Genomic DNA, 26,346 nt, shown 5'->3' with positions numbered 1-26,346 from the left:
CGGTATTTATTAATGTTTTTTATTATTACTTTCTGTGCTAATTAATTTATCTATTATCTATTACTACTAATTAATTCATTTCTATTTTTATAATTAATTCATTAACTAGTAAGATCATTAAGTAAGGATTTTTAATTTAAAAAATTATACTTTAATTATTTCACCGTTGGCATTGTTATCACATGTATCATTAATTTATATCGCTTATTCTCAAAATATTTTATGTATCATTGATTTATATTGCTTATTCGTGAAATATTTTTATTTCTAGCATAATCGATACTAAAAATAACCAATAATTGTTAACAGCAATTTAGATCCCAATATAAAAATTCTATGTCAACCAGTGAGTACATGTATACAAATATAACTTGGCCTAGTAATAGTGAACAAAAATTCAGTAGAATCAACAGCGGCCAACCCAAACTCTTCGATGTGCACGGGGATGGGTTTGTCATTTGGTACACTTCCTTGCAAAATCAACTCCACCGATGGTTCTTCACATCACAGCTGCCAATTCTTCTCACAGTGGACATCGATGGCTCGTGAATTTGATTTGTCGTTTGATGATCTGGAGCAGGGCATTCCTAACCGTGAAAAGTTGATGAGTTTTGCTGAACGCCACTATGCGAACGGGCTGGACACGGCCCGATTCTGCTCATCACTCCAACGCCGGCTCATTCGCCAACAATCTGTTCGTGATTCATTCATCGTTCACAATTTCATCCATGAATCATGCTACCTTTACACGGAGCATCTAATGATAGAGGGGAGGCTGAAATCCATGAGAGACAGCATCAGCGAGCAGCTCCATGCCATTGATGTCTCCAAGAAACTCTACTCTTTTTTACTCACTGCAGCGGCCATGATTTGCGCGGCCGTGGCTGTGGTTGTTGCGGTGAATGCCATTCCGGTGAGCGTGTTGGCGAGGGCAGTGATCGGAGTGACAGGCGCTGCGGGATCCATTCTGTTTGGCGCACTCGGGAGATGGCGCCAATCAGTTCTGAAGAAGCGGGAGACTGCCGTCAAGAAACACAGGGAGATAACAGAGCATATGTCTGCGGGCGCGGGACTCGGCATCAAATATCTCTTCGACATTCACCACGTGGCTATCAGGTTGCATCTAGAGACCGAATCTTTGTCAGAAGCGACTGACTACGGGGAGAAAGTGGCGGCGGTGACAGTCAGTTTCGAGGAATTACTGAGGAATGTTGAAGCCTACGGTAAATCGATGGAGTCGGTTAAACAAGAAGTGCTTGTGAGCCTCAGAAGAGTGTGAACCTGATACGTACATATCTATATGAAGATTCCCGTATCTTAATTAATTAGTTAATTAGTGATTTATCATATCCTGGAGTCGGTTAAACAAGAAGTGTTTGTGAACCTCTGATGAGTATGAATCTGATACGTACATATCTATACAAAGATCCTCATATCTTAATTAATTAGTTAATTAGTGATTTATCATATCCCGGAGTCTGTTAAACAAGAAGTGCTTGTGAACCTCAGATGAGTGTGAACCTCCTCAGATGAGTGTGAACCTGATACGTACATATCTATATGAAGATCCCCATATCTTAATTAATTAGTTAATTAGTGATTTGTCATATCTTTTCCATATATGTTTAGGATATTTTCTTGTTCCTTAAGTTAGGGTATTTAGCATTATAAATAAGTGTCATTGTTATTCATTTTATTCAACTAATGAATATATGAATTTAGTCTTTTCCTATTTTATTTTACCGTTACGCATTAACTTTGTTTAAGCTTGAGTTGTCGACGGGATTTCACCTTCCATGAATTCTCTTTTATCTCTTTTATCGTCTCCGGCATCTTGATAAGGGAATTACCCTTATCAGAACCCTACTACTAGACTACTAGTAAGGTAACCCCGGTCCATGTCGGTCTACAGAAACTGCAAGTATATTCTTTAATGTTCGAAATTTTGATAAGTCAATTTATTGAAACTGCAAGTATGTTGTTTAATTAGTATTCGAAACTTTGATATATCGATTGTGTATGCTGTTTAATTAGTATTCGAAATTTTGATATATGGATTGATAAGTTGTACTAAATGTTGGATGAATTCTTGACGGTTATATAAAGATAGGTATATTTGTGTGAAAATTGGTAATTTATAAAGTCCATTAATTTTTTGTAAGTACGATGGATAATTCTTGATAATTACTAAAAGTCGGGTTTATTTGTGTGAAAATTGCTAAAAGGTTGTTAATTTAATTAACACGGTGAAGCTCGAATTGGAAGTGGCCTTTTTACATCTTGTATTTGGTGCATATGTGTGAGAGCAGTGGAGTGATCAATTGATAACTTATTATTTAATTGCTAACTATAACTAATTTAAGGTCATAGGATTTTAGAAAAAGTGTGGTCTACAATTTGCCACGTATAATTATCGTTTTTATCAATAAAATAAAAAAAGATAAAAAAAACTTTAAATTAGGGTTTTGGATGAAAATGTCACTATAGTGTTTTGAAAATATCAACACAATGCTTTGAGAATGTCAACACAATGCTTTAGGAATGTTAACGCATTGCTTATATTGACATTCTACATGTATTATATTGACATATTTTATAAAGTATGTTGACATTTCTGCTGTATGAAAAAATTAAAAATTTTTGAATTTTTTTTCAAATTTTGATGTCGGAACATATGCATGTAGGATATCGTTGGAATCCTTATGAAATTATCTTTAATTTGATATATGTTATATGAATTTAAAGTTTTGGGATTTCTTTTAAAAGTTAGTTATAACTAAACATGTAGTTAATTGACATTAATACTCCTATTGATATTTTTTGGAATTAATCCTATGGCCTGACGTTTTTCCTTGATCGTATTGACATTTAATGATTGATGATTTAAACCCTTAATTTGAATATCTAATGACTATTATTTAATTGTAGTTAACAATTAAATTATGAGTTAGCAATATAACAGTCTCTTGTGAGAGTAAATCCAATTTCACTGTAGCCCAAGCCCAAGCCCAAACCAAACTCACCTTATTTTCTATAGCCAATTGCATGTCCAAAAAGTCTACTTTATATAGAAATAAGCGAAAATACATTAAATTTTACCACATAACATTGTTCTAATTGAGTATATAGTAAAAAAAATTATTTAATCATCTCTACAATTTATAAGCTTTCTATACACTACAATCAAGCTCTCATAAAATATAAGAGCTTATAAGACGGCTAAAATAAGCTTAGCGACGTGCCTCAACTAAGCGAAAAAGGCAAGGTTACAGACACAAGGTTGGATTTGCTGCTTCTTCCGCAATCTATATGCTGTTGGTGATGCCATGGTTCGGATGGAGGCTAAGAAATGTCTGCACCTATCACTGCTTTCGCACATAATTCGTTCTCTCATAGTTGGGTCATTTTTTTCATTTCGGGAAGTTCCCTCATAATTGAGTCATTTTCATATATAGTACTCCCTCCGTCATGGATTTCTTTTGGACATGAGAATTAAGAAAATGATATATATTGAGTTAAAGTGAATAATTTTATATAATTTTAGGACTAAAACACCTAACTAAAAATAATCAATCATTTTATATCATTATAAATATAATTTATATCTAAAATTTTATTTATATTATTTTAATTAATTATTAATAAGATAAAATAATATTTATTACTCTATAGTAATAATGTAATATTATATGATTCATATTTTAAATAAGTATCTTATAATTATTTATTAATTATGGGTTATTAGTATTATAAATATATAATAATTATTAATATAATTAAAACTATGACTATGATTAAATATGAGTCATAATTTGAATTATATTAAAAATAAATTAAATATTCATTATTAACTTCATAATAATAATATTAATAATAATTAATAATTATAGTACAGAAGAGAAAGATAGAGAAGATATATTATCATTTTAGGTTCTTTTCTCGTGACAAATATGTGAAAATGTGATTTTTTGGGGGCATTTTAGAATGAAAATTAGCATCAAATTGTGACTTTTAGGTACCAAAAATGATAAATAAATATCATGTATTATTTTTGTGCGAAATTGAAAGATCATTTACTATTTATGTAGTTCACTTACCATATAAACCCGATAGAAAAGCAAAAAATCTGATGGAGCCAGAGTCCATTGATTATTTAATCACTTTTACTACATACTATTTAAGAAATTAATTGATAAAAAGATAAATAGATTCTGTATATTATTTTCTGATCATTTATATTGCACATGCAAATCTCCGATAATTAGTAAGATTCCACCTCACACATATATTCCGCGTGATATGGTCCAATATTATCTAACACTAAGTATTTGAGTTTCTCCACATGGGCCCTATAAATTCGAAAAACCAATGAAATCAAGTGTTGCTGTGGCCTACCTGCGAATTGATGTGGAAAAGCAAAAAACAAATGGATGAAAAATTTCAATTCTACTTCTTTATAAACTAAGGGCTCGTTTGATAACTTAGTAATGCCTAGAAATAGATATATATCTTCGTATCTTTCACCGTTTGATAACTTGTTTAGCCCACCACACCAGCCCTTGTTTTTTTGGTATGGCCTGTCTAGGCCCTCCTGAAATAGGCTAGAAATGTAAGGATTTGTAACTTACAACTTTTGTGGGATAGCAATTCCACCTAATATTGGGTATCCGGATATGAGAAATTATACCTTTTATACCCTTCTTCCATCTCCAAATCTTCTTCCATCTCCAACTCTTCTCCAAGCAAATCACACCAACTATTACGGAAGTTTCATTAGATGTGTATTTTTCCGGTTTTCATTCTTCCTTTCATTAGAAGTTTCACACTAGCTGCTACAGCTCGCCGCTGCCGGAGGGTTTTTCCGATCTGGGGAATATTTTTGCGATTTTTTTTCGTGATTTTGATGGTAATTATCTCCACTAAATTCAAGCTACCAGCCGTTGTGTTTTGTTGTGACTGATTTTGAGCACATATGTTTTCTCCCTTTTAGATCTATGAAGAAGGACAAATTTTTTCTATTTGGCTCTACCTTGGAAAGAAGCCTGCTTTACCTTTCAAATAACAATGCAAGAGATTTCAATTTCAGTCCACTGGCAAAATTCGTATGGAAAGAAGCTTGCTTTATCTAATACAACTATACAAGTAGATGCTGACCGCTGCAAGGTAGAGGAGGCGAGTAAAAGCGATGGAGACAGATTTATTTTAGTAGGATAAATATGTAAATATTTATAATTATCTTGTTATAATATATTTTTTTATCAAATATAAGTGGCTGATATAGAATTATTTAACTAGCTTATCAAACGAGAGGAAGAAAAATCATTTTGTTCCATAACTAGGATATAAATCTCTATCGGGCCCTATCTTGACAATATTCCAAACCACTTATCAGACGAGCCTTAAGAATCTATCTATATATACATATATAAAAGACGAGTTTTGGCTATATATTATAAGGGCATCCACAATGGATGCCCTAGTGGAAGCCCTAGTGAGAGCCCTAGTGGTTGCCACGTCAGCATGCCCTATCTTTCTGCAATGGTGGAGCCCTAGTGCATGCCCTATCTCTTATCCACTTTTCATTTCAATTTTAAATCATTGTTTTTTAATTTTGTTTTTAATTACTATAAAATACCAAAATATATTATTCTAAACACCACAAATGCAAAAAAAAAAAAAAAAAACTACATTACTTAATTTAAAAGTGGAACTACATCATACTTAGCTAAAAAAAACTACATTAAAACTAAAATACTAAAAAAAAAAAAAAACCAAACTAGTCATCTAAATTCAACCTCTGCGCCAAATTCTTGATCATATTCTTAGTCCTCTGTCGGGCTTCCGGATCGGTTTCTTCACGAAGGCTGTTTTGGGCGTCAAGTATAAACCTATACTCAACACCTCGCGGTAACCTCCGAACTCCTCGATCGCCCTGTCCATGAGCTGAACAGATGGAGGAGGCGCAGCCTGCGGGGGGGCCGCTGATCCAGACGCGCCCGCCTTCGCCTTCCCTTTGGCCTGGGCTTTGGCAGCCTTGGTACCAATGGGACGTCTAAAAGTAAACGTAGGCGTGCCGGAACTCCCTTCCGGCTCAGCGTTCAGATCCACAGGAGATGGGCCGCTGCTCGTGTAATCGCCAGCGGCGGTGTTCTTCGTCCGCTTCGGAGCCGAGGATCCAACTGGTATCCCTCCGTTGAACTTCCCCTTGTCCTTCAAGATCAGCCAAACATTTAATAGCTTGAACTGCCCGAACTGCTGTTGGTACTCGGACAACGACTTGTTGAGGACATCCTCCATGCTATCACCGCTAGCTCTTCCGTCCCTGTTCCTGTTGTAGATATAGCAGAAGTTGTTGACGTGGACCTTGATCCGATCCCAACACTTGCGCAGCTGAACCTTGGTCCGCTTGAACGCCCACTTCGGTTTCACCTCGTTGTAGCGTTCCTCAATGCGATCCCACATCCTGGCCGAAGTCTGGTTGTGGGAGGCTATCGAATCCTCCGATACATCGACCCAACACTGAGCCACCTTCAGGTACTCATCCAACTCGTAGTCAGTACGCCCTGTTGCGTACTCCTCGTACGGCTCGTCGTGTGGGAGTGGGACTGGGACCGATGGCGCCTTTTCTTTCCGCGCCATCTTCTTCTTCCCTTTCTTCGGCGGCGGCCGCACAGGGGCAGGAGGTTGCCCACAACTAGGCTCCATATCCTCAACCCAATACTCCTCGGTGCCGAAGAACGGATCGAACTCAGAGTCGGAGACGAAAGTGGATCCCACAGATCCAGGCGTCTCAACCCGGTAGTCTTCGTGGCCGGGCCACCGGGCGCCGCCGCCGCCTCCTCCTCCAAACATCGGCATATCGTCGTCGACATTATTCGGGCTCGGGTATTGACTCGGATCCATTGTTGAAAGTGTGGATATTGAGAGAATATAGAAGAGAAAGTGAAAGGTTTGGAGTGTGAAAAGTGAAGAAAATGGAGTATTTATAGTGGTTTAAATTAGGGTTAAATAATTAAAAAAAAAAGAATATGGCTCGGGCTCGGGCTCGGGCGTGCCTCTGCAATGGGCGCCCGAGCTCACGCCCGATCGATCGGGCTCGGGATCGGGCGCGACCGAACTATCGGTCGCGCTCGGGCGTGACCGAGGGCTGCAATGGATGCCCGACCACGCCCGAGCCCGATCTCAGCCGATCGGGCGCACGATCGGACATCCATTGTGGATGCTCTAAGTATAAATTTGAATATTTATTAAATATGTCATCATTAATATATGTAGATAATGAACGGTTAGAAAATGATATTATGTACATTTAATATTATGGTTGATTGGTGTCACTCACACTACATATTCACTAATAATTTTTAATTTTATTTAATTATTTATATAATTGTAAATATTTCAACTTTCAATTATACAATTTATATTTCAATGTACACGTTTCAAACTTTCAACAAATTAATGTAATGAATGTTTCTTAATGTGATCAAATTAATTCATAAAAGGCTTTAATATAAGAAATTTTCGAAATAAATTTTGGATTATGAAGTGGAAGTTATAAATTTGTAACGGTTACACTAATTATTTAATATCATATACAATTATAAATAATATAATAAAATAAAAAATCTTTATAATAATAATACTAAAGAATCATAAATTACATTAACACTATAATTAAACTACACCATATACATGTAAAAAATCTGAAAATGACATTACCGGTAAAATCTAAATTGAAGAGTTTTTTGGTGATGCAAACCGTTATTAACATTAATATTGGTGACAAATGTATACAAAAATTTAAACATTAAAATTAATGTATATAGACGTTTCATTAACAAATTAAATTCTTAGTCATATCTTCTTCCACGCATTTATGTCATTAGTTTTCTATACCTCTTCCCGATTTCTTTCCTCTCTCTATAAATTTTCATAGATTGCACTTTGTATCATCACATAACTTGTTGCAGTTCCTCTACTTCTCTTTGTGCTAAAAATCCACCGTCATGATTTCAGCAAGCAAATTGCAGACGAGGTCGAATCTCGTAGCGCAACTCAAAGTGGTGGGCCGAGTACTTGCAGGCGGCCATCTCCATTAACATGGTTGGACAAAGAACATTTACTGCGTAGAAATACAAGTGGAGTGCTTAACCTGAAAACGAGGTTTACATTTCTATTGGAGAATCAAAGAAACGGGGTTTACCTCACCCATATGAGAGAGGGCTGGCAACAACGAGCTTAATCTATCGGTGGAAAAAGGGGAACATGTTGGATTGGCGGTGAAGAGAGGGTTTGAGACGGAATAGAGATACTGAAAATGTTCCATTTGGTTTTATAATTTTAATATTTTATTTTTTGAAATGAGACTAATTAAATGTGTATTGAGCGTTATTTCATCCTTAATTTAGGGGATTGATGATATTAATGGATAATTTCATATGTACCATACATAAATATATTTTGAATTTTCTATATTGAGAATAATGCTAACAATTGTTTTATAAGATTAATTATGTTGTTTGAATGTTTTTAAAATAATTATGTTGTTTCTTGATTCTAAACGGTCAAATAAATTTCCAGTATTATTTAATAAATTCATTATTTGTTACTATAAAAGTAGTGTGCACTATTGTAAAAAAGTACTCACCAAAATTAATATCTGAATATCGATATGTGTATAGTTTCTTATATTAGTTGATTAACTAACAATGTGATATTAACACGAGGAAAATAGAATGATCATGCAGCACAGTGATACTTAGTTATTTACATAATCAAGATGTGGTTTAGTAGCATGGAGTAAGTAAATGATTCGAATTTTGAATATCCAAATTCTATTTTTATTTCATTTTTTAATTTTATGAAAGTCAAAATGTCATCCATATCTTAAAAAAAATGTGTCACTTGGGAGTATTGAAAGATGGAATAGTATTCAATACAAATATTATAAGTGACTCAAAATATAAATAAAAGTGAAATACTTATCATTTTTTAGAATTAAATAATGTACAACAATTGCTCAATGAAAAAATTGAATAAGCACATAGAATTAAATAATGCACAACAATTGCAAATTAATTGGTTTAAATGACAATAAATATACAAATATCAATAGTTGCAATTTAAACACCTTAAATGGTAAACCACTCTTACTGCTCATCTGCATAACCTTTCTGGATCTGGTATTTGGATTCCACACCTGAAAATTGATGAATAACATTCGATGTGAGCATATACATTAACATAATATATTCTACATCAAAATTGAATTTAAATTCTAAAATGAATGTGGTTAGAATTTGAAATTACAAAGTTATTTTAGCTAACCTTTTAATCTTGATGCTCATCGATTTATCAACATAAGAACAACATGCATACATCCAATGGATCTCTTCGAGTAACAGTGTTTCATGCTTGCTTAGATAGCTAAAGCAAGACACCAAATCTCGGTTTCCATTGCACCAAATCACTATCTTCATTAGAAGAAGCTAAAGTCTTGAAAAACTTCCAACTTTGAACCACCGAACGCATAGGGATGATATCACAAGCAAAGAGCCAATATTATCCATGTATTCTTAGAAAATGTCCATGCCACTCAAATGCATCTCTTCCAATCCATAAGGCAACATCAAAGCAGGAGTTGCAATAACAACATAACCATACTTAACCACATGATTTGTGATACTACATTCGAGTGTAGAATTGCAACCAAAGCATCAAATACTTGTGGGCTACAAATATTTGTGCAACATTTGCAATGCTCACATATCACTATCCATATCATAACATCATTAGGCTCATACAGTCTCAAATAGGCAACCTTATCCTCTAACATCAATCAACCTTATCCTCTACAAACAATCATTTAATGAAGAAAAGACCAAACCCTATCCTCTAAAAACAATCCTTTAACGAAGAAGGAATCCCCACAGATTGTTGGACTTTGTTGATCAACACAAACTTTATTTGTGTAGCTATGCAGTGCATTTATATATGATGTAGATCGTGAGCTATAACTATTTGTCCAACTTTGCAAAGTCCAGGCATCTCCTTGAGTCCATAATAATTACATAGTTAGACTCACATCAGAAATCCAAAATCTTTTCGAATAATTTCACAGCATAACGCGTCAATTAACACATTATTAGACTTGACATAGGTTTCTTACTACTTCTTTCAAATCTTCTTCTAAAGAAGTGTCATAGAAAAATCCAGATGTCAACCTTATCAGACGTCATCGATCATTATTCCATTGTAAATTCATTAGGTTCACAGAGTTTCAGATCCACAAGCTTTTCGAGCAATTTAACAACATCATCACCCTTATCTACCAAAAGGATTCCTTTCGTTGTGATATCTGGTTCGCTACCACTCTCGAAGAAGATGCCCATAATAGCAAAATCAAAGTCTACACAACGCAAAAGATAACAACAGTTAATGGAAATATTCATCCCGCAATCATTTAAAGGAACATCCATCTTATGCATTTCCTAAAAAACATTAAGTGCGATAAAAGTACAGGTTTACTAATGCGCAACACAAGTTAATAGCATCACTAGAAGCTCAAAAATTGAGAGAAATTACCGGATTTGCAGAAACATAAGCTCTGCTAAACATCTTCCTCCATGAGTGAAATTGAAATTAAATGTGAAGAAACAGGGAAACACTTCAATAGAGATGATTACTCCTTTGGTATAAGATTGGGAATGCTCTATTGTTAGGGAGTTATCAGTTATATATGATTGAATGCACTGCGGCTCTCATACTAAGACAAGTTTTTTAGGGCGCAAAATGAATAGTGAGTATGATACAAATTCGCTCCATGGCCCAACTTCAGTTATAGCAGCCCAACAACGCTCAGTCCGCAACCCACGAAGGCCCGCATATTTGGAAGACTTTGTTTAATGTTTAACCTAGTCTAGCATGATCTTTCAATTATTTTGCACGTTTGCATTATTGTAGTTGCATGATGTCAGTTATTTTAGTATGTTCTCATGTTCACTTAGCACGTTTCCATGATTCATTGAATCTAGTTATGATACGATTTAGTATAAATAGTTGTAAGCCTTGAGGCATGACATCGAAAATGAAATGAAGTATTCTCTTTTCCTTATTTTTTGTTATTTATTTAAGTTTTATATCTACAATTTGGAGTTTGTTTCCACTCAAAGGATTCAAAGCGTAACAAAGTACGCCCTTTGTTCCATAGAGTCATTTTGTCGCATTTTTCTTCTCCCTTACTTTATTTTCTCTACTTTTTCCTCTCTTTTACTTTATTATCTTTTTATTTAATACATTGCACATCATTTTCATAATCTCAGTGTTGGAAAGAAATACTATGGAACGGAAGGAGTAGTATTTTGTCTAATATTTTGTCATAATTTGTGATCTCTACTCGATATAATGCAATAACGGAAACTTATAGACCCAATTTAAGTAGAACAGAAGTTTGATATCTATTTTGATAAAATTTTAATAAAATGTTAATTTTTAAATAAATATTATAGTTTTGTATTTTTTATAAATTAACCATGATATATACAGTATATACTCCTGGTAAAAGTTTAAATCCAAATATATATGGATGTCATGAATGAGTTCAAGCAAATAAAAAGGGTTGAATGAATATATTGTAAGTACTTTGGTGGGTTGCTAATGGGCTTACCCTGGACCGGTCTTGGACATTGGGTGGGCTTTTAGCGGGCCTAATATGGGGGTGAAAAAAAATTGATTCCCCACTAAAAAATAATTTTTCGTACTTTTTTCTACTTTGCAAAAAAAAATCGTATGAGCCACTATTGAGACTATTTTGATAAATGAATAAAATATTATTTATATAGATATATTATTTCACCAGGTACTATAAAGTTTATTGCATAAAATTTTGTGACAAGTAGGAGTATATTAAATTGGATAGATGATAAAGTAAGTACTGAATAAGAGAGAAAAAGTAAATAGGAAAGAGAAAAAGTTTTTGCCTTTGTACCTCGTGTTGTTCCTTATTTTGAAGTCAGGACAACGGATGTCCGACTATGTTAAGAATGTCCACGGGGATTGGATGCGCGGAATGGGCTAAAACAACACAATTCTCTTGTACATACACATTCTCGAATTTACAGAGCATTCTTGATTTTTAAATTCAATATCTTCAAGATTTACGATCGAATGCCATAATTAACAAACTTAAGAAGTTAGAAGGATGTTCAGAAGATTTCATGATTTCCTCAAGGCTTGTGTATGGCCTGATAACATGATTTCCTCAAGGCTTTCAGCTGCTAACCTGATGCAAAAAAACTAACTATTTTCAGATAGTTTACTATAAAAGCATAGCAAGTGGGTCTGGAATGGGGATATTTGATACGATTCAAACATATGGGACATCTATTGGCGGACGAAGGGAGTAGTATTTTTCCTTCCATAGTTTATAGCTCGAGAAAAAATGGAAAAAGATGCTGAAAGCAAGAAAGAAGCCAAACAACAAAAAGAATATCGCCGCACGAAGCGGCCAACTCCTCCTCTGCCGTCGCTCATCTACTAAAACTACTAAGATTCACAATAGATTAAAAAAACAAAAAAATAAAAAACATTCTCATTTAGTTTACAATTCAAACAGAGATTCACAATCAAATTAAGACCAACTGGATTAAGTAAACAGCATAATAGAGATGACAAAATCAATAATTGCATTCACAAACATGAACGACTTCAGATCACACTGAATCGAGCATCCTCGTTAAACAAAGCTTTCACTAGGGGAAGAGGGTGGACTTAATCAAATTGGGGAAAGAGGAGATACTCAATCGAGAGCGGCGAAGATGTCGAGGGCGGAGATGACGAAGTAAGCGAGAGTGAGGCGTTTGATCTCTTGGCCGGAGCGGGCAGCAGCTGATACAGAGTATATGCCGATCCTTCTCCGAAGCTCACCGATCCTAAATCGGAATCCAGACTTCATCTTCCATTGTTCAATTTTTGAGTGTGATTTTGAGCGAAGAAAGAGTCTGATTTATGAGAATATTGAGTGCCTAATCTCACATTGGGATTTTATGCCAGTTCGGCCCATTTGACAATTCTAAATAAGTAGGCCTTATTCATTAGTTTGATGGGCCGGGCTTTGTATAAAATGTAAATTTTTAAGATTACAAACAAAATGATTATATTTAATTTTTGTGCATCTATAAGAGAAAAAGTCTACCTTTAATCTCCAAGAATTTCTGAAATGGTGTATTTCAGTTCAAATCCGAAATTCAAAACTGTAGCAGTGGAAAGGCAACTCAGTGTAGGAAAAGTGGCGCCGAGACGAAAGATAAATGGACCAATTTAGATTTGGGCTTGGAATTTATTCGGTTGGGCTGTATTAATTTGGATGGTTTTAAACAATTTTTGATTATTCTATGACTTATAATATCAATTAAATTTAATAGATCATCCGATATGGAGTACTATTATACTATCCCAACATTATTACTCCATTTAAATTTACGGCAAAAAGTCCTCCCTCAGTCCCCGTTATTCCTAAGTTTCTATTTTGATAGTCACTTTGTTAAATTTCTCACTTCATATTTACTTGATAATAGACCCTGTATTGCATAATTGTTTATTCATATTTTATTATAATTATAATATACTCTCTCCGTTCCGTCACAAAAGAGCCATTTGATAATGAAGGGAATATTTCACGATATAAAAGTCTACTACACCATAAAAAAATTTATGGATAAAAATAAAAACTGAAAAATATATTACTATTATTTTATAATAGACCGTTTGTTTATTTATTTATAAATTCTATTTGGATCCGTTTGGTTATTTTTAAAAATGGATTTATTTTATTCTATTTTTAATATGGATAGTTGGCATATGGTGTTAGAATTAAAATATGGAGGCACCTCTTTGAATTCCAATTGATTTCTACTTTTTTTAATTTTAACAAGTGCTTGGCTTGTGAGTCCCAAAACTTCAATTCTTTACCGCGTTTCATGAGGGCGCGAAGGTCGAGTAGACGGAGATGTGAGTTTATGAGATGGTCTTCAAGAGAAATGTAATCAATGAACGCGATCGGTAACTAAAGTGATTTTTGTTGGGACGAATGAAAAAGGAAGTGAGTTATTTTTAATAGGATAAAAGGAGTATAACAATAAATTCTTCTTATAAAAACATGATTTAATTAATGTATACTAAGACAATGGTATACCTTAAAATTTTAATTGATAATGACCAGCCATTTTGAAACCCATTAGCCCTTCTAATTCTATTTGTGGGAAGCTTCTACGATGTATGCATCGAGTTGTTTTGTGGCTAAACGTATTTGCAGTTTCAACGGGGTCCATTTAACTGTTAGGCCGCGTTTGGTAGTCTGACGGGTTAGATGAAGTGTAGTTAGTTAATTATACATATTGTACTATTCCCTCATATCAACTCGTCTTTATCCCCTGTTTGATATGAATTGGGGGACCCAGTTATACAAATAATCGGCTGTTTGGTAGTGAATTGGGGAGTCGCATTTGACCAGCTATTTCCACAAATACCCTTGGTGAAATTTAATTATTGACTGAAAATCACAGTGGCGGGAATTCACTTTTTGATCTTAGACAAAATAAAAAATTTGGCGGTTTCTTTTTCCGCCTTGAAAATCAACCAAGGCGGGAATTTTATTTGGTGGGGAAAAAATCAAAATTTTGGCGCTTTTATGGAACGCCTATTTAACACTCTTGTCTCATTCGATTATCACTCCAGACTAGCGGTGAATATTCTTGGCCTTTGAAGCATTATAGCAGTAATTTCTTCTCCAATGCTTTGTTGTGATGAACTAACCTTTTTCCTATTTTGTTTGTAAGTTCTGTTTTTTCCTAATATCTTTCGGCATATGCCGCTGGTTATATTCAGGGGATTGCAGTAGCGAGCATGGATTTGGGTGGAAGAGTTCATCCGCAAGGTATATTCCCATCATTTAATTATGACTCATGGATTGATTAAGTATACTATGTTTTCCTTCATGTTTGTCGATTTTGTAGCTGGCAATGGACTCGGCAGGGCAGCTGTGCAAAGGGCTGCCGAACGTCATCGTCGTGTGTGGTCGCGGAGGGAGGAGGAAATTCTGATTTCCACGCTGAAAGATCTTGCTGCACTAGGCTGGAAATCCGATAATGGATTTAGAGCCGGGTACCTTGCAAAGGTAGAAGAGGCTCTCCGACGTGAGTTCCCCACCACTGATTTGAAGGTGAACCCCAACATCACATCCAAAATTAGCGCTTGGAAAAAGAACTACTACAGCCTTCAAGGGGTGCTTAACCACAGTGGTGTGGGGTTCAACTTGCGTGGTGATTTCATGGTTGATTGTGATGATCAGCAGTGGGAGCAGATCATACGGGTAGGTCTCATCTTCTTCACATTGGCACATTGATATAGTAGACACACAAATTCTAACAGTTGGTCAATTATTACAGGTTGACAGTCACGCCCGTTTCATTAGGAACCGATCTTGGCCCTTGTGGGATGATTGGAAAGAGATCTTTGGTAAAGATCGTGCTAGTGGGAGCAGCGCTGAAGACATCTCTGACGCTGCGATCAGAGCCAGAGTCCGGGCTAATGCACCTACACCAACTCCTGATAGTGACTACGTCGGCTCGATGGATGAAAATTGGGTTAACCTTGGATCTCCGCCTATAGCTGCATCAGAATCTGCTGGGGAAAGCCCCGAGGGGGTGGACCGTGGTGCCCCAGGAACATCCAAAAAGGCAAAGAGGGCTAAACTTTCCACCCATATTGGTGGAATGGTGGATTTACTGAAGCAGATTCATGATGACTCCAACACACGCCTAGAGATGTTGTCCACGAGGATTGGGTACGAGGTGGATCTGAGCAAGGCGAGAAAGGATGTGTATGAGGTTCTGAGCACCATTGATGGTCTCTCAATGCTGGACATCTTCGACATAGGTGAAGTTCTTGTTGCAAACCCGGCTCGTCATGATTTCTTTATGGGGATGCCGCCAATTGCTCGTCCTGCATATGCACTTCGTGTGCTTGCTGAGAAACGGGCTGGGCAGGTGTAGTTGCTTGGGTATTCACTTCACTTGGTTCGATCTAGTATTTTGGCTTTTGTCTTAGCATAATATGTATGTAATGGCTAGTGCAAGTAATCCTTCTTCTGATGTGGTCTATGGCTTTTGTCTTGTAAATAGTAGTAACTAGGGTGGGACTTGCAGTCATATATCCAGGACCAAGTGGTGAAGTTTCGTAGTACTTAGTGTTTCCTATGTAAAGAAGTAATGGAGTAATGAAGTTTCCTATGTTTTAGTATGTGATATGTTCTGATGAGTTCATCATTTTTTTGGTTCACAAAGTGGTAAATAGGTATACATAAGACTTGAAGCATTCAACACACACAATATCTAATAATACCATTATTAATCACACAACCTTTTATACAAAGATGTTGGTTACATCAGTTCTTAACTTAAGGATTTCTTAGCCCATGTGCAGGTAAAAAGAGTGAAATACAAAAGCCTGCACTACAAGGTACTGATTATGCCTAGAGATCGATAGTTGATAACCACCATAAACTACAAAAGCACTAATACTACTATATGCGTCGAGAAGTTACTACTTATGGGAGCCATGTCAAACATTTAATTCCTCCACCAGGCACCAGGGCTGGAAGATGCACAAGAGCTTGACAAAGGAGAGCCTTGAAGCTTTGCCTTGGTCACATTGTGCAGAGGTGGTGACCCCAAATGTGCTGCCTTGTTGTTTGTTGATTCCTGGTCAGCAACCTCTGTCTGATCATCAAATAGTTTGCGTTTAGATTTTGGCTTCGGCACGCCAATGGGTGAAACAACCTCCCTCGACAAGCTGTTCTCTGCATCGTCGTTGTCGGAGATGTGAATGAGTTGTTCAGTTGTGTCCGAGATGATCACAACAGTGTTCTCAGACTCTGTTTTAACTGTCGCATAGCCGAATAATATTCTCATGTTTCTAAACTCCGGCTCCCCCTTGTAGTAGTAGGCTCCAGCCATTTTGTCATTCTACAAAATATATAGATAAATAGTGGATCACTGCAGAATATTATATGAGTAATTACGATACATCAAAAACATCTTCGAAGTATACCATACCTTAAAAATAGACCTCCATATGTCGTCGCTCGCCGTGATGGTGTTCGGGTTTGCATTCCATATCACGCCTGAGACATCAATCACATTATTGAACGACCGGAAGCGATTCTCCAAACTTTGAAGTCGATCATATAGCTCATGTCTAGTGAAACGAATTTTGAATTTTTCGTACACAACGTCGGATGCCTCCATCAAGAAGTGGGTGGGAATGACGAAACCACTCCAATTGGATGCATCCCTTAGCCTTATCATTGTTGTGAGCAAGAGGTTATCCACCTCCTGCGTCCATTTGCCATTGTAAAGAAACACCGACTGTGGGGGAATTTCAAGTGACATTGCCAGTGTCTAGACAAGTGCTCAGTTTAGGAAGTGTGCTCAATTTAGCAAGGGGGTGATAGTATTTAAGATTGGTTCCTTAACAACAACTCAAAAAATGGCTTCAATGCACAACTACTGCCAAGTACTCCATATTTACTTCTCGGTGGGTGAGGGTATTGAATGAACAATATAATATCTCAAGACTATCTACATCTGGTGTCTGCAAAATGAGTGGTTGGAAGGTATATGTCTGAATCACATTCAATAGAAGCCTATTTCGTGCGCGTTGAGGGGTTTACAAAGTACTCCCTCCGTCCCACAAAGTTATACTCTCTTCGTCCCACGTTGCTTGAGTCACTTATTTTTTGTACTCGTTTTGAAAAAATAATAATAAGTAAGACTCTCCTCTACATTATTCTCCACTTAATTTTTTTTTCTCACCACTTTAACTATTTATTATTATTTTTTCAATACGAGTTCAAAAAATAAATGACTCAAGTAACGTGTGACGGAGGGTGTACGAATTACTGGAATAAGAGCCCATATTAACGAGATTGAAGGATGTATTTAATATCTATTGTGGGAAATATACCAATTGAGTTCAAAAACTATATGAAAAGTTTATCTACATTCCATGTACAGTAGTAGAAATAAATTTTAATATTTTTGTATTCTAATATTTAATCATCATTCGCATTTATTTTCAATCATCTTACGTGTAACTATGTTGAGAAATTATTAATTATTTTAACATTTTAGTACTTTATATTTTCTCAAATATATATAATTATATATACTAAAATAATCTAGACAAACAAAAGTACAGTTGTAAATGCATTTTGTTTTAGCGGACACTATGAATTAAAATAACAGTATAAATGATTATATATGTATAAATTAAACTAATATGGAGTAATAATTATTTAGTGCGGCTCTTGTTTAATTTGATCGTTGCATATTAATTTTATAAGTATTACTCCTACACATTATATTAAATTATACAAGTAGGATTGCAACCTTGGTATTCGTTGTTCATGATTTTTTTCCTCCTTTGTGGGACATTCGAAAATTGAGAAATGTGACAAACTTTGTGGGACGGACGGAGTAATGAACCAACACAAACATGAAGAAAGTAACCTTTCATAACAAAGCTATGTTGTTGTAGTTGGAGGCATTTAATATAGTCTACTGGATGGTATTATAAATTGGGGAAGGTGTTTGCAGAACCGTCACACACCATTCCAATTAAAACCATGGCGCCTACTGGTTCCTCAAAGCTTAAGAATAAGTATGACAACAACAATGCAGTCTGAATCCTATCCTCCATTGAGGATGTGAATACTGACGACCGTTTTGCTTTTGCAGGGGCCAAGGGAAGGAGATAGAAGAGCCTCGCGCATTTTTCCGCCTATACTACCCAGATCTGTATGCCGACAAACTGGTAGGGTGTATAAAATTTGTTTAGTTCTCTCAATATTGTTTTGTCGTATGAGTTTAGTTATGATTTCTATAACTATGCCAATGCAGCGTCTCCCCCCATCCTTTGTGGCATGTCTGGAGAATGGTCTCCACCCCCACTGCCAACTCGTCCTTCGCGAGCGACGTCGTTGGGACGTACAAGTCGAATACGAGGGATTGGGGTTGTTCTTCAAGGGTTTAGGGTGGACTGCCTTTGTGCGCGACAACAACCTTCACAACGGCGATATGCTTATATTTACTCATGTATCAGCCCGTGTTTTCAATGTGACTCGCTTCCTCTCAAACGGGTGTCTGCCTTACTATCCCCGAGGATGTAATGCATACTTGTTAGGCGTTTTTCTATTCAATAACATCAGTCATTTTAAGCTTAATTCAACATTTAACTATGCCTTTTACGCAGACACCGATGACTCTTCCTCCGACTCCGAAGACACTGAGGAGATACCGGAGATGAAAGCTGATGCGTTCGACAAGTAGATCCCATGGAAGTGCATTTTCACGTTGAATTCGGAGATGAACTTAGTGTGCCTTTCTTTTTGTAGAACAATGCGCTGTGGGGCACTATTATAATTATATGTACTCGTTTTGTATTGTATTATGTTTTCAATTATGGATGTTGGAAAGTTAACTTTGTGTTGCTTGCACCTAAGAGGTGGTATTAAAAAAAATAGTAGTAAAAAATGTTTGGGGTCGTGGTTTTATAAATTTAGGACCTCGTGTTTTAAACCGAACAAGATACTCCTAAATAAAAGTTCTTGTGGAAGTGTGAAGAGATTAATTACTAGTGAAATATTCGTTAATAATTAGAGGAACATTGAAGTTTAATAGCCTCAGTTAGAATCAATCAATAGAATTTAATCAGATAGGGATGCACGTACATTCAAACACATAAATTGTGTATAACAAAATATAAAAATATCACATATTATACTACATCGATATTATCCACACCAAATATCCTATAGCTCTGGTCCTCGCGCATTTTTTCAGTACCTAGTTTTAAAAATATATTTATGCAATTATAAATTATACAAATAACATGATATGAGTAAATAAATTGGTCTTCACCTGTAAACCGCAAAATAAGTTAATGAAATGAACATAACATCAAACTAACATCAACATAACATCTTTCAGCACCACAATTGAGTTTCAACACAATTACATTGTCTGACTGAATACTACATATAACAAAAGTATAGAATAGTCGATTACAAACCCATACAGAAACTACTAGATACGAAGAAATAGAAGTTGCTAAAGTAGGCGGCCAATTACAATCCCAAATAAAAATATTACAACAGCCATAAACATGAAGAGGGCTTGGATATGGAGTAGGCGATCAGCATGCACTTGCCCAGCCCCCGATGTAACCCGCTCCGTAGGACTTCTTTTCCTGTTTTGGTATTCATCACACCAAATAAAAGATTTCACATGGTTTTCATAATTGGGGCATTTGTAGTAATAACGGCCAGGATTCATTGCAGCTTCCCCCGCACGTAGCGCCAACATGTTACCAGCCCCACACGCACAGGGTGGCCCCTCCGCGGCGGTGTCATTCTTCAACTCCATGTTCCTACAGACAAAAATGGAACCGAACAACTTAATCAATTTGGATGTTAAAAACAAATATCAACTACTATAGTATAGTTGACTCAACAACACATATCGATTAAATAAACAACAAACAAATGTATAATTGGTTAACTTGATTCCACATGGATATGGCAAGATTGTCTCTTTTCTGATTCCATTCTGCTGTAGGATCTACTGATTCAACGAAATCTACTTCTGCATTTTCAAGCACATCTTCCGCAGATAAGTTCTCATCAAGCTGCATTTCAAATGGATCAGAGTCCATTTGACCTCTGATGAAGTTATGGAGCAAGAAACAAGTCATTATAAGTCTATTTTGTATTTCAATCGGATAGTAAGATGGGGAACGGAGAATTCCCCATCGCATTTTCATCACACCAAATGCTCGTTCGATAACATTCCGCGCTTTCGTGTGCCTCATATTGAATAATTCAGTTGGATTCTGTGGACGAATATAGCATTGGGGCCCCATTCTTTGAGATGATACCTCACACCTTTGTACGGTGTGAGAAATCCGTCGCTGTTCGCATACCCATTATCACACAAGTAGTAGCTTCCTAAGAGAGGCAGTAGTGTGTCAAACAACAGAATGGTGTATGAGGGTTAGTATGTAGAAGCAAGAGTAGGCAAGGGGATTCAAAGGCAGTATATAACCTTTAGGGACTTTAAGTCCATTTGGTCTATTGATTGCATCTCTTAGGATTCGAGAATCACCGGCTGAGCCCTCCCAGCCAGATAAAACATAAACAAAACGAAGCTTTCTGTCGCAAACAGCCAGTACATTCGTCGATATTTGGCCCTTCCGAGTTCGGTATCTTGCTTTGTCTGCGTTGCTCACTGTCACGTTTATGTACGTGCCATCTAAAGCACCCAAGCAGCCCTAAAATATGAAAAGAAGTGTTCAAATTTAATAAAGTAAGGACTGAAATGAACGGGCTTTACAACCGAATAAACTGTACCGGAAAACACTTCCACCGTGGATCTGTACAACCATCATTTACGGGTTCAGGTGTAACTAGAAGATCTCCATGAAGTTGCAATATTGAACTCAAAATTGAGTGAATGTAGTGTGATATCGTTTGCAATGAGCGACGAAAATTGAAGCCCACAATGCGATTTTTGCTATGATGTGCCAAAACACCGAGGAACATTGCAACTTGCTCTTCGACTTTAACCCACCTTCCGTCAATCAGCCCAGTCCGCTCGCGGAGTAGAATGCATAATCGACCAAATGTATTACGATCCATTCTAAGATTGTTTATGCAATCAACATCAGTAAGGCCTACAAGACGCGTTAGGTGAGCGACTTGTGCCGGAACACGTTCTATTATCTGGTAAGGCCGAACATTTAATCGTCGTTGACGAAGTGACCGGCTGTCGCGCATACATTCCAGAATAGCTGTAAACAACAGCCTATTCACATGATTGACCTCGTGATACTCCTCCACAAGCAGCGACACATCATCACGTTCATGACTACCAGGCCTCGCAGGCAACATCTCCAAATACTGGGAAATGCGAGGGGTTTTGGGTGAATAAATAACAGAGTGCAGAAAGTATTTACAATTTGGGCAAAAATTCGGCAATTCAACAAAACAACCAAATCCATAACACACGACCTTCGTACTAGCAGGCGAATCCCCAAAGAAGAAAACAGAATTCAAAACTGAAGAACAACCCATGAAATTAAAATCCATAACTCAAAACAGAGCTCAAATCGCCAGAAAATACACGAAATATTATAACTTGGGAAAGAAAATTGCAAAGTTCGGAGAATTACCTACAATTCCAGCGATGTGTGGGACTCTCCGTCGTCTTCAGCGATGAAGAAATATCAGAATTTTGTATAGTTGAGGAGACGAGGGTTTGTTATTTCAAATTGGTGTTCAATTGTCGGTAGAAAATAATTCAATTTATCACAAATAGAGTAAATGAAGGGCTATTTTAGTCAAATAACTGGTTGTCTTGTTGTAGATTTCGAGGCATGAAATTTATCCGTAGCAGATCGAGCTGTTAACAATTGGGTGAAACAGTGGTTTTTTGACGGAACGGAGCTCTATCTGAGTCCGTTATGGGTTTCATAATTTGCTACCAAACGAAGAGAAAAACATAGATAAAAAGCCTTAACCATGCTCCTGGCTACTACCAAACAAAGCCTTAGTAAGTTTTTATTTCTACATCGAGTTGGGTTTTTATTTGGGTTTTATTTGCAGTTGGGTTTTTGTTCCTAAATTCCAATACTTAACTGAACACGTTACGGGGTATATATATTTTGGTTTGACTATTGAAAAATATTGACATTTTTCTATATTATCATAAACGCGCTTTGCAGGCTTATTTCATCAAATATCTCTTCCTCTGCCGCGCATCACTAGTCTCCTCCTATACTCCATGGCCAAAGAATTTATTTCGGCGTTCCACGCTACAAATAACGAAAAATTGGTTGAGTTCGTCCACAGTTACAACTTACAACGTCAACAACCTCAACTCTCCCGAGTTCTGCTCAGCACTCCAACTCCGTCTCAACTCAACAAACAACGAGCAATCTGGTAATAATCCTACCTTAATCGCTCAAAACTTCCTTCAAGATACATCTCGTCTCCGTAGCAAACATTTGATGATGGAGATGGAACTGAAAACCATGGAAAAGAAATTCAGCAAGCAGCTCCATTCCATTGCTGTCTCCAACAAAGTGTATTCTCTTTTACTCAATTCTGCAGCTGCAGGCCCCGTTCTGTTCGCTGCAGTCGGGCGATGGCGGCGATCAGTTCTCGTGAAGCGTGAGACTGCACTCAAGAAACGCAAGGAGATAGTAGATCGTATGATTCTGGTCGCCCAGCCCATCGTGGCAGGTCTCGATAGCATTGTAAATGCAGCTCGTGGCTTGGAGGTCGAGATCAAATCTTTGTCGGAAGCAGTTGATGATGGGGAGAAAGTGGCGGCGGTGGAAAATTGCTTTGAAGATTTACTACAGAATGATGAGAAATACAATAGTTCTATCAACTGTGCTAAAGAATCGGTGCTTCAGAGCATAGTTATAGTTGGAAACAAGGGGACACAGCATTACTTTCTTTAAACCTTTTATCTTCTATTTTAGATACTCAGTACTACTAGTGTTTTATGTTCTGTTGTATATATTTGGTAGTTTGTTTTATTCTTTTCATTTTTAGATATTGGTAGTTTTATATTCTTTGTATTTTATTTTTTCTATTTATTAAGTAAATTAGTTAATGTATTTGATCGTATTTTATTTTTTATCACAACCATGCATATTCTTAATAGATTGGTATGAATTTGATTTTATTTCTATTTTGGTTTATAGCCACAAGGGTAGTTTTGTTGATTATAGGATGTACCCTGTTTTAAGAGCTTATAGGATGTACTGTTCTGTTTTTATAGCTTATTTGTTGATTAAGATGTTTAAATACGTAGTATTATGTGAGAAAGCAGTGACAAGGTCCACACATTTAGTGGCGAAGCTTCGTCGATCTTTCTATTGTGACAAAGAAAAGTGTCATGGCGAAAAACTTTATCATGGGATATACATTTATATATGTACACATAATAACTTAAGAGTAACCATTATTCCATCAAAGATCTCCACCAGCATCCTCACATTAATTTCCCCTGCCACTTCTCAGTCCTACACCGCCGGCGCCGCTGCTCATCACAGCTCTCCAACGCAACCAACCGGCGCTGCCCATTTACCCCATGGCCGAAGAATTTGTTTTGGCGCTCATCACTATGTACTTTCTCCGTCCTCATTTGGTAAAGGTTGAAGTTGAGAAAATAAAGTAAGAGAAAAAAAGATAGAGTAAAATATGAGAGAATATACATTTTTTTTGCCTAAAATGAGAATGATTCAACTACCTTGGGACAATCTAAAAAGAAATAAGACTCAACTACCTTGTATCTTCTAGTAAATTGTGTTGCTCCTATTGTGGAAGTCTCCTAACTTTATATAAGCTGAAAACAATTGGATAATACTCCGTTCTGAAAAAGTACAAACAATTTATTTATTCCGTCTTTGAAAAAATATGAACATTCTAATTATAGATACTCTTGATGTGAGACCCATTAATCACTAAAAATATTTTAATTATTTTTATTTTTTTTCTTACTTTATCAATTATGCATTAAAATTTATGTTGAACAAAATATTTATATTTTTCGGGGACGGAGCAAGCAGGGGAAAGATAAATTTTATGTGTGAATATTGCCTAAAGCTCAGATTATTTCACATGGTAGATCTTTGTTTAAATTGTCAAATGAGCCCTTTAAATGGGCTTTTATCCCAACTCCCAGCCTGAGTCAATCCGACCTCACTCCCAAAGCCCAACTCACTTATTTTCTATAGCAAATTGCATACAACAGACCAACTTTATATACGAAAGCGAAATAATATCATTTTCCACGCCAATTACTCGATCAACTCTGTCTAAAATTACAATAATTCGAAACTGAACAATGTTTAACTCAAGTGTTTGATAATAGTCTGAAGCACACCAATTCATCCGGTTACTGTATGCTTCAACTTTTGCTACCAAATCTTCAAAGCCCCTTTTCACAGCCGCCACTTTGTCGTTCCCATCTTCAACCGTTTCCGACATAGATTTGTTATCGAACTTGAGCCTCCGAGCCACGCCGTGAATTGCCCTAAGATCTTCCATGCCGAATTTGGCGCCAATAATCATAAACGCAGTTATCTCCTCGTGTTTCGTTGCTGCAGTTTCCCGCTTGTTCAGAATTGAATGGATCCATTTCCCGACTGCCCCAAACAGAATGGAGGCCGCTGCTGCTGCCGCGGCCAATGCGGGCCCATCCTTTGCTGGCCGGGCCGCTTCCCTCTTGGGGTTGGCGTTCGCAGCAGCAATCGAGGCCGTGGCCGCGAAGAACATGGCAGCTAGCATGAAGAAAACAGCTGACACCTTCTTGGATACAACGATGCAAATCATGCAATCGATGCGCTTGACTAAGCTCTCATCCATTGATTTGAGCGTCGTCAGCGTCACCGAATGCTCCTTATAATGACACGATAAGTCATTGAAGAAGTTGTGAACGATCAAAGGATCATCACCTGGCTTGTTTGTGAGTGCTGAGGCGAACTCGGGTCCGTTGAGCCTGTTCACGTAGTGTTTGCGGACAAAAGAGGCCAGTTTTTCATGATTCGTAGCGTCCTTCTGCAGATCACGGAAAGCAACCACGAATTCTAGGGCCATGAGGTCGGCGTAGGAGGTCATGTTGGAGGCCGGAGTTTCAGGCCCGAATTGGCTCATGTGGTGTTTACGATGAATGGGCTGGGCCGGGCCGGTTGCTTTGGGGAAGTGGCTGCAACCTTGCCTTATACTATTAGATAAAATGTAACAAAATAAATTGGTATTTGGTAGGGTTTCATCCTTAGATGAGTTATCTACCCTATTAAACGAGTGTAAAATACTAATATTCTGGTTTCATAGAATAAAAGTGTAATAGCCGCCGATATGGGATGCACGTTGTTTTCCTATTGAAATCATTTATAAGGTAATTATATAAAGATGAGTTTTTGTGTTTGAAAAAGGCTGAGTTGGATTATTTCTGTTTAAATTTGTAGAGCATATTGCATATTCGAGCTTTTACTCAGGCCCGACCGACTCACCTCAATTTCTAGAGCATATTGCATATTCTAATAATCAAATTATAGAATATGAAAGCGAATTGAGATTATCTTAATTAAATAATCCTCGACAGTTAATTACTGAAAAGAGCCTCAATCGAAAAATACATGCAATTTTTTCAACAGTTTGAAACAGTGTTTCTCCTTTTTGAATGTGTCTTAATTTCCTATACTCCTAATTTGTAAACG

General features: G+C 36.7%; 5 protein-coding genes and 2 long non-coding RNA genes across 7 annotated transcripts; 3 read left to right on the top strand and 4 right to left on the bottom strand.

Moving 5' to 3' along the window:
- Nucleotides 1-538: 538 nt before the first annotated feature.
- LOC148932073 (UPF0496 protein At4g34320-like) lies at nt 539-1,279 on the top strand. The gene has a single exon (XM_089064991.1). The coding sequence runs from the start codon at nt 539-541 to the stop codon at nt 1,277-1,279; it is 741 nt and encodes a 246-aa protein (XP_088921117.1).
- Nucleotides 1,280-9,015: 7,736 nt separating this feature from the next.
- Nucleotides 9,016-10,732, bottom strand: LOC125201752 (uncharacterized). Its single transcript, XR_007172965.2, has 3 exons — nt 10,585-10,732; nt 9,328-10,408; nt 9,016-9,199 (listed from the first exon to the last, which is right to left on the bottom strand). It is a non-coding gene; the product is annotated as an uncharacterized LOC125201752 (long non-coding RNA).
- Nucleotides 10,733-12,112: 1,380 nt separating this feature from the next.
- LOC148932072 (uncharacterized) lies at nt 12,113-13,002 on the bottom strand. The gene is made up of 2 exons (XR_016134899.1): nt 12,797-13,002; nt 12,113-12,280 (listed from the first exon to the last, which is right to left on the bottom strand). It is a non-coding gene; the product is annotated as an uncharacterized LOC148932072 (long non-coding RNA).
- A 2,208-nt stretch (nt 13,003-15,210) lies between these two features.
- Nucleotides 15,211-16,185, top strand: LOC148932071 (uncharacterized). The gene is made up of 2 exons (XM_089063521.1): nt 15,211-15,367; nt 15,444-16,185. The coding sequence occupies exons 1-2, from the start codon at nt 15,326-15,328 to the stop codon at nt 16,047-16,049; spliced, it is 648 nt and encodes a 215-aa protein (XP_088919647.1). The 5' UTR covers nt 15,211-15,325; the 3' UTR covers nt 16,050-16,185.
- A 202-nt stretch (nt 16,186-16,387) lies between these two features.
- On the bottom strand, nt 16,388-17,549 carry LOC125220441 (uncharacterized). Its single transcript, XM_048122636.2, has 2 exons — nt 17,112-17,549; nt 16,388-17,021 (listed from the first exon to the last, which is right to left on the bottom strand). Exons 1-2 carry the CDS (start codon nt 17,445-17,447, stop codon nt 16,626-16,628), a joined length of 732 nt encoding a protein of 243 aa, XP_047978593.2. The 5' UTR covers nt 17,448-17,549; the 3' UTR covers nt 16,388-16,625.
- Nucleotides 17,550-18,677: 1,128 nt separating this feature from the next.
- LOC148932070 (putative B3 domain-containing protein At5g66980) lies at nt 18,678-19,634 on the top strand. Its single transcript, XM_089063625.1, has 4 exons — nt 18,678-18,717; nt 18,795-18,870; nt 18,957-19,221; nt 19,309-19,634. Exons 1-4 carry the CDS (start codon nt 18,683-18,685, stop codon nt 19,383-19,385), a joined length of 453 nt encoding a protein of 150 aa, XP_088919751.1. The 5' UTR covers nt 18,678-18,682; the 3' UTR covers nt 19,386-19,634.
- Nucleotides 19,635-24,844: 5,210 nt separating this feature from the next.
- On the bottom strand, nt 24,845-25,780 carry LOC148932069 (UPF0496 protein At5g66675-like). The gene has a single exon (XM_089064990.1). It carries the CDS (start codon nt 25,778-25,780, stop codon nt 24,845-24,847), a length of 936 nt encoding a protein of 311 aa, XP_088921116.1.
- Nucleotides 25,781-26,346: the final 566 nt, after the last annotated feature.

Source organism: Salvia hispanica, chromosome 2, assembly GCF_029641045.1.
Source record: "Salvia hispanica isolate PSC_SH4W2 chromosome 2, Shi_PSC_v1, whole genome shotgun sequence".
Lineage (NCBI taxonomy): Eukaryota > Viridiplantae > Streptophyta > Magnoliopsida > Lamiales > Lamiaceae > Salvia > Salvia hispanica.
The sequence above is the reverse complement of the archived record's forward strand: the minus strand, read 5'-3'. Positions and strand labels throughout refer to the sequence as shown.